Below are 15,837 nucleotides of genomic sequence, written 5' to 3'. Positions count from 1 at the left end.
GTCCAGAGTTTCCTCAGAAAATTGGACATAGTACAACTTGAGGAGCCAGCTATACCATTCCTGGGCATATACCCAAAAATGCTCCAACATATAACACAGTGGACACATGCTCCACTATGTTCATAGCAGCCTTATTTATAATAGCCAGAAGCTGGAAAGAACTCAGTTGTCCTTCAAGAAAGAATGAGTACAGAAATTGTGGTACATTTAGGGATGGAGTACTACTCCACTATTAAAAAACAATGACTTCATGCAATTCTTAGGCAAAGGAATGGTACCATAAAATATCCTGAGTGACTTAAAAAAAAACATACACACAATGAGTGGTATGCAAGTGAATCTTAGCCCAAAATCTTGAAATACTCAAGATACAACTTATAGACCACAAAAAGTTCAAGAAGAAGGAAGACCAAATCATGGGTGGTTATGTTTCTTAAATAAAATACTCCCAGGAGGAAACTCAGAGACAAAATGTGGAGATGAGACCGAAGAAAAGTCATCCAGAGACTGCCCCACCTGGGCATCTATCCCCATAAACAGATACCAAACCCAGATACTATTGATGATGCCAAGAAGTGCATACTGACAGGAGCCTGATATAGTTGTTACCAGAGAGTCTCTGCCAGAACCTGACCAATACAGAGTTGGATGCTGGCTGCCAATGCATTTTTTAAGTCTCCATTTTGAGAGAGGGGGTTCCTGGGATTGTATCAAGAACCTTGTGCTGATTATGCTAGGCTCCATCTCTGATTTAGATCTTTGATTTTATGCTATGCTTTTAAATGACAGATATAAATGAAAGGCTATCTTCTTCATCATATAGATGGGAGAAATTTTTAGAACTTTAGCATTATCATTTCTTTTCTCAGTGCTTATGCCCGAAAAATTGAGCTTGACCTGACTATTACCTTTGCAGCACTCAATGTGTGTTTGTGTATCTATGTGTGTATGTCAGTATCTGTGTATACAAATATGTGTGTGCACATACAAAAACAACCATACACCTACAATGACTGTTACATGGTATAATTGAATGAAAATAATCACTTTTATGTCTTTAAATGCTTGTTCATGTATTTTTCTCTATATTAAATCATTCAGTAATGCTTATTCATATTTATAGTGTATATTTATATTTCTCAGCAGTATATTTCCTACTTGAAAGTAGTTGGGAAATAGACTTTAACTATTCTGATCACAGACAAAGAAAAGATAAATCAATCAAGTGTTTAATATGAATGAGAATGGACTAAGAGGCTTGTCTTACTCACTATACAATATATGGATATTCCACAGCATCATGCTGCAGGCCATAAAATATGAAATTCATGTCAAGTAAAAGCAAAACATTACTGTGTATGGTTTGTACTTTAAAAAGATAAAATAGTTATAACAATTGAATTAAGATCCATTCAATGATAGGGGGCCCATCTCTAATGCCAGGAATCACAATCAGAAGATGGATATATCAAATACCTAGAATAGAACCTAGGATAGAATTTATATATATATATATATATATATATATATATATATATATATATATATATATATTGTTGTGATGTTTTCATTTTCATAAATAATAATAAAAGCAAACAAACTTTACTCATGAACATAAACTTCAAAGTCTAAAACATATTTTTACTATTTAAGAAAGAGCAAATTCATCTATCTTTGTACTTAGTATTAAAATTTATTTTAAAAATTGGTAAAAACTTAATGAAATCTGTTACATTATAGTTTGAAAATATGTTATTAAAACATAAAGCTCATCAGGAAGTAATCAAACATGGTTTTGGAATGTAAGAGTGAATAGTGAAATATTTAGTGTTCTGTGTGATAAAAAACATTAAATTATGAAGTCTAAAGTAACTTGATCTAGTATGGCGTGGTCATTTGTAAAATATCTAATTTCTCACATTCTTTATGGAACTCCAAAAATTGCAAAATGTATTCAGTTCCTCTGAAATATTTGTTTGTGTGAGAACTAATTATAATCAAGTATACTTTATTTAGAAAATGTACGAAGAATTGTAACATACTTGGTTAAGAGTATCATAGAAACCTCATTCTTTGCATACCTTTGCATTCTTTGCAAATTAGAGAATGATAAAATTAATTCAAGTTTGGAAATATAAGCATGTTTATTCTCTTCCTTTAGTAACTGATAAGGAAAAAATACAATAACCTCGGTCAAAAAATTTGTTGCCTATAAATGGCATATTATTCTGGTTTGGCTACCTTGTCTGACCTCAGTGGGAGAGAAAGTGCATAGCCTCAGAGAGACTTAAAGTCTTAAAGCTTTGATATCTATGATAATTTAAGGGACTATGAATTGTTTGTTTGTCATTCCCAAGCATTACTTGGAGGTAGTGGTACTTTTATGAGAAGAAACACAGTGGAGAGTAATCAGGACTCAGACAGCATCACTCCTTCCCCATTTGGACTACCAATCATCTTTACATTTTTAGATTTTCTTCAGTCCCAACTGACATTTCCCTCCTTCTCCTGTGCCCTGCCACCATGATGTGATGTGCTACCAAGGCCAAAACAAGTGAGGCTAACCAATGACAGAAGCATCTCAGCGTATGAAGAATAATGCCAACTTTCCTTCCACATATGTTATTCATCTCACATATTTGTTACAATTGTAGAAACAAGCATACATTCCACGTGGTGTCTCAATGTGTGTTCATTGGGTAGCCAAGGTAAGTATATAGGTCTCCTCATTTTCCACAAAATATTTATGGTGAAAATAAGCAAGTCCTTTGTTTCTAGTGTCTTGGAATAATTTCCAATTCCAATGTGGTGAATCACATAACTTTCATATCATGGGACTTGAAAATAGGATAGATTTTCAGGAAAAAAAAATGAAAGAAAGAATGGAAGAGTTGGTCAACAAAGAAGATAAGAAAGAGATTCTTATCAAGAATTTAATGAACATGGAAACAATCTCTCATTAAGAACTGATGCTATTCACACGATGAATGAGGTTTGGAGATCCACTTCTCTTGTGACCAAAACAAAGCAAAGCAGTAAAACATACCAGACACACTGGAGCATCCAGTCTGTGATACTGAGAAATGTTCCCGTGGCTCTAAGTCAGCAAACCTCTCCACACCAGAAGAAAGAACCTACAACATAAGCCCCAAAATGGTCCAAAGAGAGGTAACTATTACACCTAAATATGAATGCTCTAAACACAAGGAACTGAATGTGGATTTGCATATAAAAAAGAGCTAGCAAAATGTATATACTCCATGCTTTTTTTTTTTTTTTTTTTTTTCCGAGCTGGGAACCAAACCCAGGGCCTTGTGCTTGCTAGGCAAGTGCTTTACCACTGAGCCAAATCCCCAACCCCTTACTCCCATGCTCTTAATTATTGCCTATGTCAGTCATAGTAAATAAACTAAATATATGAGCAGACTTGCAGCTCTGAGTAACACGCCAATAGCTTCAACCAATTAGAGACCTAATCTATTAGAAAAAAATTCACAAGAATACAGCAGAGGTATTAATGTTTTCACTTCATTTTTCAAACATCCCATCTTCTTAAATATCATGTAAGTTTTTATATAAAATTAAGCATTCTAGGAAACATGGCTATGATTTAAATTAAGGAGGAGGATTGTGATGGCTATAATAAATATTGTGGCATGTATAGGAAGAACTGGAATATCTTTCAATTTAGTCTTGAAGGGGTCAAGAAGAAGCCCCTCACAAATACAGAGACATTTTCACTGTGGACATGAAAGAAATACAGAAATAAAGCAAAATCTGTAAATTTATCATATATATGAAAAAATCAAATAGTTTCAGGTAGAAAATTCTGTCACTCTTATACACAGGGCCTGTGTTTCTTTTGTCAGCATTCAATGGAGTGACTCTGAAACTTTGGGTTAAAGAATTACTTAGCCTTTTTCCACATGCACACAACTGAAAATGACATTTTATTGAAAAGGCTAATGTCCAGATACAACAGAATGCAGAACAGTAGGCACAGGACTGTTCTCTGTTTTCTCTTGGAGGAAAGCTGTGGCTCAGAGGCCAGGGAGCAAGCTATCCCAGAACTTTGCCAGTGGCCTTTCTGCAGGCTTCTGACCTTGGTGAACCATGGATACTGTAGAGCCCAAAAAGCAGTCAGGACCTCAGAATTCACATCCTTCAGGAGAGCTAGGATGGTACAGGTGCTAGTGGGATCCAGGTATTTTCTTATTTACAGTTTATTTAAGATGAGACAGGAATCAAGGCAGAAGATGGATACAAATATGCTAAATTTAGCTTTAGCAACACAGAGAAGCACTGTCTTAAAAAGGGATATGTTTAAGTTGAAGGGATTTGCAGTCTCATAGGAAGAACAACAACATCAACTAACCAGAGCTCCCAGGGACTAAACTACCAACCTTCAGCTACACATGGAGGGACCCATTACTCCAGCTGCATATGAAGCAGAGGATGACATTGTTGGGCATCAATGGGAGGTGAGGTCCTTGGTCCTGTGAAGCCTTAATGCCCCAGCATAGGGGAATACTAGAGTGTTGAAGGGAGAGTGGGTGGGTGGGTGGGTGGGTGGGTGAGCCCCCTCATAAAACCAGAGGAATAGTATAGAGGGTTTCCCAGAGGGGAAACCTGGAAGGATGATAACATTTTAAATGTAAATAAATAAAATAACCAATAAGAAAATAACTAAGAAAGCATTCTGTCCTGCTAAGGAAGAGAGATCAGGTGTAATTATTGAAAGTTAAAAGGAAGATTGCTCTCACAAATGATAAATATTCTGAAAATCCATTATTTGTGTTTGGAAGAAGATACTCTCTTTAAAAGTCTGCCTAAATAAAATGAATTCTGGATGCAGGAACCTAATATTTTCCAAGGTTCAGTGTAGTTTCTAATACAGTATTCATTATTCTTTCAGAATGTATCATGCTTGTTATGAAACTGACCCAATTCTTACAGCATATCTTTAAGGTATTAAAAAATGTTCATTTTGAAAGAAAGAAAATGGCAATATTGTCCTATGTGCTGTTTTATATGATATATATATATATATATATATATTCACATACATACACATATATTATATATGATACACATGATATATAGCAGAAGATACATTATCATATATTTACATATATATTCTATATGTGGTTATTATATAATATAGCCAATGAAGCAAAATGAAAAACAATTAGAAAAGGAGAAATTCTTGTTTTGTTACTTCTCACTATATACACAATCAAATGTATCAAAACCTTAAAAACAGATTGGACCAGGCGACGTATGCTTTTAATTCCAGGATTTAGGAGGAAGATTTAATGTGAATCTTGGTGACTGTCATGCCAGACTTATTTCTGTAGTGACACTCTGTCTCAAAATAAAACAAAGCAAACAATGTACACTTACATTTTCAAGGTGAAATTATAAAAGTAACGAGCGTTGAGGGCTTGAGAGATGACTCTATGTTTAAGAACATTTGTTTCTCCTACTGACTTCTATGTGCATCAACAACACGGAAACATACTACAGTAACTCCTCTTCTAGGAAATCCAGACTCTCTTAAAGCTATCAAAGGCAGTGCAAGTACATTGTGCATAGAAACAATTAGGCAAAACATCCCCATAAAAATAAATAAAATATAAATAAACCAAACCCAAGGATGTGAAGGTTGCATTACACAGTTATTATAATATATAAGATATCTATTCATAATAAAACTGAAATTTATTGATGATTTAAACTGTACATAATTTTCAGAAAGAAATGATTTCATATGCAATAGAAGCCATGTCTTCTCACACATTGAGTTTCCAACTAATATGTTTCATACTATGTAAATAGTATGTAAGAAAATGTCAATGATCGAATTACTTAAAGAATCATTGATTTATATTGTAATAATGTTCTCAGAGACAAGCTAAAAATACTTTGGGATTTGCATATAGAAAAACTGTTTAAACTGCCTTTTTTTTTCATCTTTATTAACTTGGCTATTTCTTATTTACATATTTCGATTGTTATTCCCTTTCCCGGTTTCTGGGCCAACATCCCCCTAGCCCTACCCCTCTCTTTCTCTTTGTGTGTTTCCCTCCCCATCCTCCCCCCATTACCGCCCTTCCCCCAACAATCACGTTCACTGGGCGTTCAGTCTTGGCAGGACCAAGGGCTTCCCTTTCAACTGGTGCTCTTACTAGGATATTCATTGCTACCTATGAGGTTGGAGCCCAGGGTCAGTCCATGTGTAGTCTTTGGGTAGTGGCTTAGTCCCTGGAAGCTCTGGTTGGTTGGCATTGTTGTTCATATGGGGTCTCAAGCCCCTTCAAGCTCTTTCAGTTCTTTCTCAGATTCCTTCAACGGGGGTCCCGTTCTCAGTTCAGTGGTTTGCTGCTGGCATTCGCCTCTGTATTTGCTGTATTCTGGCTGTGTCTCTCAGGAGAGATCTACATCCGGTTCCTGTCGGCCTGCACTTCTTTGCTTCATCCATCTTATCTAGTTTGGTAGCTGTATTTGTATGGGCCATATGTGGGGCCACTCTGAATGGGTGTTCCTTCTGCCTCTGTTCTAAACTTTGCCTCCCTATTCCCTGCCAAGGGTATTCTTGTTCCCCTTTTAAAGGAGTGAAGCTTTCGCATTTTGGTCATCCTTCTTGATTTTCATGTGTTCTGTGCATCAGGGTAATTCGAGCATTTAGGCTAATATCCACTTATCAATGAGTGTATACCATGTGTTTTTTTTTTTTTTTCTGTGATTGGGCGACTTTTAAGAATTTCATAAACCCCCAGTGAACGTGATTGTTGGGGGGAGGGCGGCAATGGGGGGAGGATGGGGAGGGGAACACCCATAAAGAAGGGGAGGGGGAGGGGTTAGGGGGATGTTGGCCCGTAAACCGGGAAAGGGAATAACACTCGAAATATAAATAAGAAATACTCAAGTTAATAAAAAAAAAGAATTTCATAAGCCATAAATTTTATTATGGAAATAAGAAGTACTGAATAAAGCACACATATATTTAGATGCTTGATTATTTCGAGTCAAGCTGAAGGAAGAAAATATAAATACATATGACATACACATTTATGTATGTTTTCATGTACATATATGCACTTTGAAATAGTGAAAATTATGATTTTATGCTACGTTATTATAATTTTTCTTTTAAAAAATTAAAGTATTGTATATTTTCTGTTTTTTCTCCTAAGGTTTTTATAATTACAATGAAATTAAAGCTATCTTTAGAAAAAATACTGATTCAGCAAAAATGTGGTACTACTTCTATGATTCCTAATTTGATAGAAATATTTTATCTATCAGTAAACTCATAAAAACAACTAAGAAGAATTTTGGAAAATGTTTTCCATTAAATATTATCTACAAACTTAAATAAGCATGCAAATAACTAAGACAGTGATAGGTTTTTTGTTTGTTTGGTTGGTTTTTTTTTGTTTGTTTGTTTTTTTGCTCCCTTTAGATCAATTACTAAATTACTATTTGTTTCTACTTTTAAGGGATCTTAAATTTGGAAGGATTTATATTTATTTTTTTTGAGGATTTATATTTATAATTATAATGTCATCCCATCTAACATAGTTTATGAGTTTCTCTTTATCCATATCTATCTCTATCTCTATCTATAATTACTGCCTTTGTTTCTTTTTTCCATTTCTTTTTTATTGTTTATTTTTTTATTTATTTAGATTTCAAATGTTATCCCCTTTCCCGGCTTCCCATCAATAAACGCCTAAACCATCTCCCTACCCCTTCTTCTATAAGGGCGCTCCCCAAACCATCCGCCCACCCCTTCCTACATTCCCACCCTGACATTCCTCTACATTGGAGGGTCCAGCCTTGGCAGGACCAAGGTCTTCTCCTCCCAGTTTTGCCCAACAAGGCCATCCTCTGCTACACAGGCAGCTGAAGCCATACTTCAATGTAAGTAATTACTTTTTCACCATTAATTCAGGTTTTTCAAAATATTTGAAGTACCGTATTGTTTGTAATAAAACTATTATTAAAAATGTAGAAATTTTACTCATGCAAATTATCAACAGTTTTTAAAATTATGTTTATTTTGTTTGTTGATGATATTATTAAAGATGTCGGTGATTATTATTGGTTACATTTTTAATTATGTTTAATTTTATATGTCATCTTATATTTCATAGTTAATAAGTATAAATAAATATTACAAATGTATGTAAATTATTTAAATCATGCTAAAATTATTTCATTTTAACTGATGTGTTTTTCAAGATTTTTAGTGATAAGCATTCAATTACACAAGCTTCCTCTCTGTTTTCTCTTCATTAATAAATATGACTGCCAACGACTCAAAAGAATGACAATTTTATTTTATCATTTCTCAACACGTGTGCTTGGCTCTGCTAAATAAATGATAAGGACATAAAAAAAAGTAGTCATCTCATAGAACTAGAAAACAGAGCAGAGAAGGTCAAAGTTACAGATCCATTCATCAAGTTTTCCTCAGGACTTTACCTTCTCACCTTTTCTATATTAATAAAGGTTTAATCTAGTAAGAAAAACATATGGGAATTAATCTTGCAATAAAGGGTTTTCTGTGGAAACATCATATTCCAAAGCAGCAATTTTTAGGGAAAATAATTCAGTGGTAACACTTGCTTTGCATGTATATGTTATTGTATTTTATCTTAATCATCACAATGAAACACTTACACAGCACACTGCAAATTTCCATTCATTACTCAATGCTTTTTTAGGGGGACGGTTCATTCTTCAGTGGTATTATAATTTTCTTCCAAGGCATTTTAGCATCCTCATGTTCATATGAATGTCACTTTAATAAACAATTTATTAACTTCTATCTTTCCTGTATAAAGCCCTATTATTTCAAGGAATCTTTATACTCTCATGTGTTCAGTTACTAGGCTTCCTGATTTTATTATATTAAATAGTAAGAAGGGTCTTCCTGGATACTGCTACTGCTGAGTTTCCTTAATTTGTAGTAAGTGCGTGTGTGCACACAGGCGCACACACAGGCACACATACACACACACACACACAAAGGAAGGGTGCTGCCTAGCAGTGTTAAATATGCTTTTATATACTTCTGATCATTCCACTGTTACAGAAGGGATTGGGCATTTTAAATGACATCAAGCATTTAAACATGCATTGCTCTCTGTAATGATGGTGTCTCTAGAAGAGTATCACCACTTTTTACAATTCAGAATGGCTAAGATCAAAATCTCAGGTGACAACCCATGTCAGCAAGAATATGGAGAAAGAGGAACACTCCTCCATTGCTGATGGGATTACAAGCTGGTACAACTACTCTGGAAATCAATTGAGAGTTTCCTCGGAAAATTGGAAATGGACCTACATAAAGACACAGAAATACCACTCTTGGTAATATATCCAAAAGATGCCCCACCATGCCTCACAGGCACAGGTTCTACTAGTTCATAGTGGCCTTATTTGTGATAACCAGGAGCTGGAAACAACCCAGATGTTCCACGACAGAAAAATAAATAGAGAAAATGTGGTTCATTTACACAATAGAATACTACTCAGATATGAAGAATGAGGATATCCTGAGTTTTGCAGGCAAATGGATGAAACTGAGTGAGGTAACTCAGACCCAAAAGGACATGCATGGTATGTTCTCATTAATAAGTGGATATTAGCCAAAAATAAAGTACAGAATACCCAAGATACAGAAATCAAAAAGTTCAACAAGCTGAAGGGCCCAAGTAAGAACGCCTCAGTTCCACGTGGGAGGGAGAAGAAAGCAACCGCAGTGAGAGGGAGGCAGGGTCAGTGGAGGGATAGGGGATGGGAATGGGGGGAGAGGGTAACATGATCTGGTATTTGGTGAGGGGAAAGGACAGAAGTCCTGAGGGCCAGCTGAAGAATGGATACAGGCAACCTCGGGAGGTAGGGGGCTGGGAGGACCCTCCAGAATGTATCAGAGACCTGGGAAGTGAGAGACTCTCAGGACTCAAAGACAGGGACACTAGATGAAAGGCCTTACAGTGGGGAGAAGGAACTTACTGAATTCCTCATCCAGCAGAATGTCAGGGCATGAAGTGAGGCTTGTGGTTGCTATCCCACAGCCAAAACTCTGACCCAAACTTCTTGCTGTCTGAAAGAAATGCAGGGATGGAAATGGAGAAGATCCTGAGAAAAAAGGATGTCCAGGGACAGGTTTAAAGTGGGATTCAGCTCAAGGGGCAGGCCCCAAGACCTGACACCATTACTAAGACTATGGAGCACTCCCAAAAAGAAACCTACCATTAATGTCCCCCAAAGACCCAATAAGCTGCTGAAAGAGTCAGCTGCAGTTATGTGCACCCAACCAATGAACAGAAGCTGCTGACCCCTGTCACTGAATTAGGGAAAAGCTGGTAAGAGCTGAGGAACAGGGCAATCCTGTAGGAGGACCAGCAGTCTCAATTAATCTGGAACCCCAAGTTCTCTTAAACTCTGGATCACCAACCAGGCAGCATACACCAGCTGAGATGAGGCCTCCAACACATATACAGCAGAGTACTCCCCGGTCTGGGTTTAGTCAGAGAAGATGCACCTCACCCTCAAGAGACTGGAGGCCCCAGGAAGGTTAGAGGCCTGATGGGGTGGGGGTGGAGGGATGGGGACATCTTCATGGAGACAGGAGTTGGGGTGGTTTGGAGGGTGGATTGGGATGGGAATAAAATCTGGAGTGTAAAAATAAATAAATTAAAATAGAAATAAAGACATTCAGAGTTCCCAATCAGAAGAGAAACTGTTAGGCCTTTACCTAGTTTATGGTTTTCTTCGTATGTTAATATTAGTTGTTCTTTTAAAACTAGTTCCAATAGCTCTCACTTCTTAAACAGATCATAGACTTTCTATGGTACAACTTCATATCTATACATGTATTTTCATCATCAGGATTATCTTTCTATCCCCAAAGTTTACCTGGCCTCTTGATATCACAGCCTAAAAAAATAATTCTTTTCATTGGTATTTTTGTATAAAATAGTAACAGGTATTAAACAGATAAAAAGTCAAATTAACACTCCTGTCCTTTTGTTTGAATGTATAGTTATGTTTGATAATATTTATTTATTATTTAATGCTTACAACATTTGTCTTAGAGTAAAATATATGCTCTGAATATTTACAACTGCAACCGATCATGTATGGTCAATTTTTATTTTGAAATACACCATTTAAAAAGAGCAAAGGGCATTTGCAGAGTATACACAATTTGCCTGTAACACTTGTCTGTGTGTGTGCGCGCGCGTGTGTGTGTGTGTGTGTGTGCAAAAACATGAATGAACATGTGTGTATGTGTTTTGAATGTAAGCTAAAGATATAAAGAGAACCAAAATATTCATATTTATCACATTTTTACAAAATTGTGAAATTTGATTTTACAACAAATTCTTTAAGTGTGCATATCCATTTTAAAACAAACTAAGAAATTATTGAGACATGAAATGTAATTCAGAATTTACTATTTCCACTGACAATGCAGTAATTAGTTCTTATCGATCCATTTTCTGTCATCAGTGTTTCATGCTCAGCTCCTCAATGGCAGAGTTGCTTCATTATTACACTCCTAGAATCTGTACCTTCTCATAATGTATTTCTTCATCGTAGAAACGAAGTATCATCCTAATATAATCATACAGATATCGTATATATAAAAATAATTTGCTTCAATTTTCCAAGCAGATCATTTAAGTTCTATTTTTATTTAAAATATAATAAATCAATGTTGTGAAGATATAGAAGCAGGAACTACAAAATGTAAATAAGAAATATATTTCAATGTTCCCATAATTTTTAATTATACTGTTTTAATATAAGTATATGTAAATATTATTAGTTTACATACAACTTACATTATTCAAATTCAGTCATGAAACAACACAGGGTTAAGTTAATGCAGATCTAGATTCACATACCTTTGTTATTATCCATTCCCCCCACTGCATAAAGAGTTCCAACTGTAGATTTTCTGGGCTTAGTTCTTGGGCTCTGCATTAAAGTTCTTCTTTCTGGCAATAGATGGTATTTCATTGCTTCCAGAATCAGTTTTTGACATTCTAAATCATTCTTGAATAGTGCATGGTTCTCAAGGTCAGCCAGTATCTATGAATAATACACAGTCACTGTTAACAGTGTATGCTAATTTGACAAGAATATGCAGTATGTATTGACATTAGAAGCTTAATTTCTTTGCCATTACTCATACATTTGGACTGCAAGAAAACATTCTTACTTGGTATTAAAATAATAAATAAAACAAACAAGTATATTTGCTTCCTTTCCCATTTTTCCTTGGAATTCTTCACATTAGAATGAAAAATAGATGATATAATTAACTGAACACCAGGTAATCAGTCATAGGTAACAGGTATATAGAATAAGAGAGCAAAATTACTTAAATGGGGCATCTGTATCACGCCTCTTCATTCTAGGACCCAAAGTAACTGACTGAAGATAATGGGGAAAGAATCTAAAAAAAGAGAGAGACAATAGAAAAACAGAAGAAAATACTATCTTCTCAACATAGTAAGATAATTGTACAGATTGCCTTCTACTGGATATGACAACATATATAATCCCCATGCAACTCAAGCCGTATTAGATCTCTGTATGGGGAGGAGAGGTAGGCATAAAGTCTCAAACAAGGTGAGGAGTTATTGACAACTATAGCTGCTACAAAGCACAGTTCCATTTTCTCTAACAATGTAGATGCTAATAAGTCCATCATGTTCCAGTGGAAGCATGTCTTCACATCCAAGTATCAATGTCCAATGTAATTTGGCATGGGTGTGTGTTAAAAAAAAGATACACGTCTGGTAGGTAAGGAATTGGAAGAGGATCTCAGTGATGTTTCAAAAGGTAGAAAAATGATTAAGTCCCACTGTATAAAATTCTTATACTACCAGTTATAATTTTTTAAATCTTTAATAAATATTAATAATTAAAATGTAATTATAAAGGGCAGAAAGCTAATAGAATTTCTATAAAGTGTATTAATTGCATTCATATCTTTCATGTGTTCATGAATTCATGGTAATCTAGAGAATAATATTGAGCAAAGACTTAAAGAAATAGCTGAGCTGAATATAGATCAAAGCAGCTGTAATGCTGTGTCACTGAGTTATTAAATTTATAAAACTATGCACATTTGACAATAAAATAATATAATTTTATATTTTTCTTATTACTTAAGACTTCTCAATAGAGTCTTTAAAACCCATAGACATTTGTGATACACAATCTAAGACACCAAAGATGCCATTTCAGAGTACAAAACCAGCAAAATTTTAATTACCATAGATGGATAAAATAAGACATTCCATTGTAAAACCAAATTTAATCAATATATATTGCTCTACAAACCTAGCCCAACAGAAAGTATTTGAAGGAAATCTTCAAACTAAAGAAGTTAACCAAAGTTATGAAAACACTGGAAATAAATTTCTAAATCACACACACACACACACACACACACACACACACACACACACACACTCCTCACTACCACCACCACTATCATTACCACCATAAATAAAACAATGAACAGAAACAATTTAATGATAGATATCTCTGAATAACAATGCTCACAATTACCTAACAAAAAGGGACACAGACTTACAGAATGTATGCAAAAATAGGATCATATCTTCTGCTGTATCAAAGATGACTTTTTTTCCTCAGGGTACATTTATGTCAGCGTAAAAGGTTGGAAAAAAATTTTTAAAGAAAATGGACCTCAGAGGTAAGCTGGTGTAACAATTTTAATGTTGAAAAAAATAGACTTCAGGTCAAAAACAAATCAAAAAGAGATTGAGAAGGACAGTACATACTCATCAAAGAGAAAAATATACAAATATGACATTTCAATTCATAATTTCTATGCCCCAAACATAAGGGACACAAATGTGTAAAAGAACTACTATTATAAGTTAATTACATATTGGCCCTCATACACAGATTATAAAAGACTTAAATATTCCACTCTCATCATTGGCAAAATATTCAGAGAAAACCTAAACAGAAATTCTGTAGCTAACAGATATTATGAACCAAATTAACCTAAATGATATTTATAGATAATTTCACCCAATATAAAAGAATATACCTTCTTTTCAGCATGCTATAGAACTTTTGCCAAAATTAGTGACATTTTTGATAATAAAGCAAGTATCAACAGATATAAGAAAATAAAACTAATACCCAGCATTCTAACAGATCACCATTGATTACAGCTGATAAAGTTGTTGAAACTGAATGACACTCTTCCCAACAAAAAATGATAAATGAAATGTGAATCAAGACAGAATAAATGAATAAATTAAAGTCCTTCTATAACTTACTGAAGTTAAATACAAGAAAGACAATAAACATGTATGACACAGTGAAAGCAATTCTAAAAAGCAAGTGTACTCCAATATGTGCCTACATGGGGGAGTTTTAATACTTGTTTTAACTTGGCAGTACCACTTAAAACTCTAGAACAGAAGAATGAAGTAACATGCAAAAGGAATAGATTGCCAGAAACTTAGGGCTACAAGTCAATAAGGCAGAAGACAACAAAAACAACACAAAGAATCAATGAAACAAAGAGTTAGTTCTATGAGAAAATTCAATAAATTGACAAGTTTTTATCCAAATTAACTAAAAGGCAGAGGAGTATCTAAATTAACAAATAGGAATGGAAATGGGGAAATAGCAATACTGATGCAATGCAGAGCATCACAAGAACCTGTTTTAAAAACTTGAACTCTACCAAATTGGGAAAATCTAAAAAAATGAATAATTTTTTTCAATACATACCACTTGCAAAAGTTAAATCACGATCAGATAGTCAACTTAAACAAACTTATATAGAGCCATTAGTGAAATGGAAGCAGTATTTAAAAATATCCCAACAAAACTAAGCCCATGGCCAGATGACATTAGAGCGTTATACTATCAGACTTTCACAGAAGTTATTGCAATTACACATCAAGCTATTCTACAAACTAGAAACATAAAGAACATTGCTTAAATATTTTTATGGAGCCACCATTACCCTGATAACTCAACCACATAAAATCCCAGCAATGCAAAATAATCACAGACTAATTTAAGTTAATATCATAGATGTAAATATACTCAATAAAATACTTGAAAACTAAATCCAAGAACATATCAAAATACCATTTAACCTAATCAAGCATTATTCATCACAGAAATACAGGGATTGTTTATCATATAAAAATCAATAAATGTAATCCACCACATAAATAAGCTAGAAGGCAAACTAGCACTCACATGATCAACTCATTAGAAGTTTTGACAAAAACTAGTACCCTTTCATGATGAAAGTCTTGAACACAATAGATACAAAAGACATGCCTAATATGATAAAGGCAGTTTACAGAAAACTCATAGCCTAAATCAACAAATGAGAGAGAAGTAAATCAATTCTACTATAATGAGAAATAATACAAGGCTGTCTAATCTTCCCTTGTTTATTGAATACAATGCTTGATGTCTTACTTAAAGCAATAAGACAACTGAAGGAGATGAAGGGGATACAACTTAGAAAGGAAGAAATAAAAATATCTTTATTTTTATATGATATGATAGTATATAGAAGGGATCCTAAAACTTCTACCAATAACTTCACACAGTTGATGAACACTTTCGGCAAAAATAAAATGGATGCAAATAAATAAATCAATTGAATAATGGATGCAAAAAAGTAACCTTCTTATATGTAAATGACAGAATGAGAAAAAAAACATTCAGAATAGAATCAAATGATATGAATTTTCTTTTTTTTTTTTTTTTTTTTTTTTTTGACTAACTCTAACC

The 15,837-nt window shown here is 34.3% G+C and overlaps 1 protein-coding gene across 1 annotated transcript in view; it reads right to left on the bottom strand.

Moving 5' to 3' along the window:
* The window catches only part of Klhl1 (kelch like family member 1), a 477,093-nt gene that overhangs the window by 198,194 nt on the left and 263,062 nt on the right, over positions 1–15,837 (bottom strand). Inside the window, exon 6 of the mRNA XM_032917698.1 lies at positions 11,928–12,114. Within this exon, the coding sequence (XP_032773589.1) occupies positions 11,928–12,114 (187 nt within the window). The remainder of the gene's footprint in view (positions 1–11,927; positions 12,115–15,837) is intronic.

Source organism: Rattus rattus, chromosome 12 (genome assembly GCF_011064425.1).
Source record: "Rattus rattus isolate New Zealand chromosome 12, Rrattus_CSIRO_v1, whole genome shotgun sequence".
Lineage (NCBI taxonomy): Eukaryota > Metazoa > Chordata > Mammalia > Rodentia > Muridae > Rattus > Rattus rattus.
The sequence above is the reverse complement of the archived record's forward strand: the minus strand, read 5'-3'. Positions and strand labels throughout refer to the sequence as shown.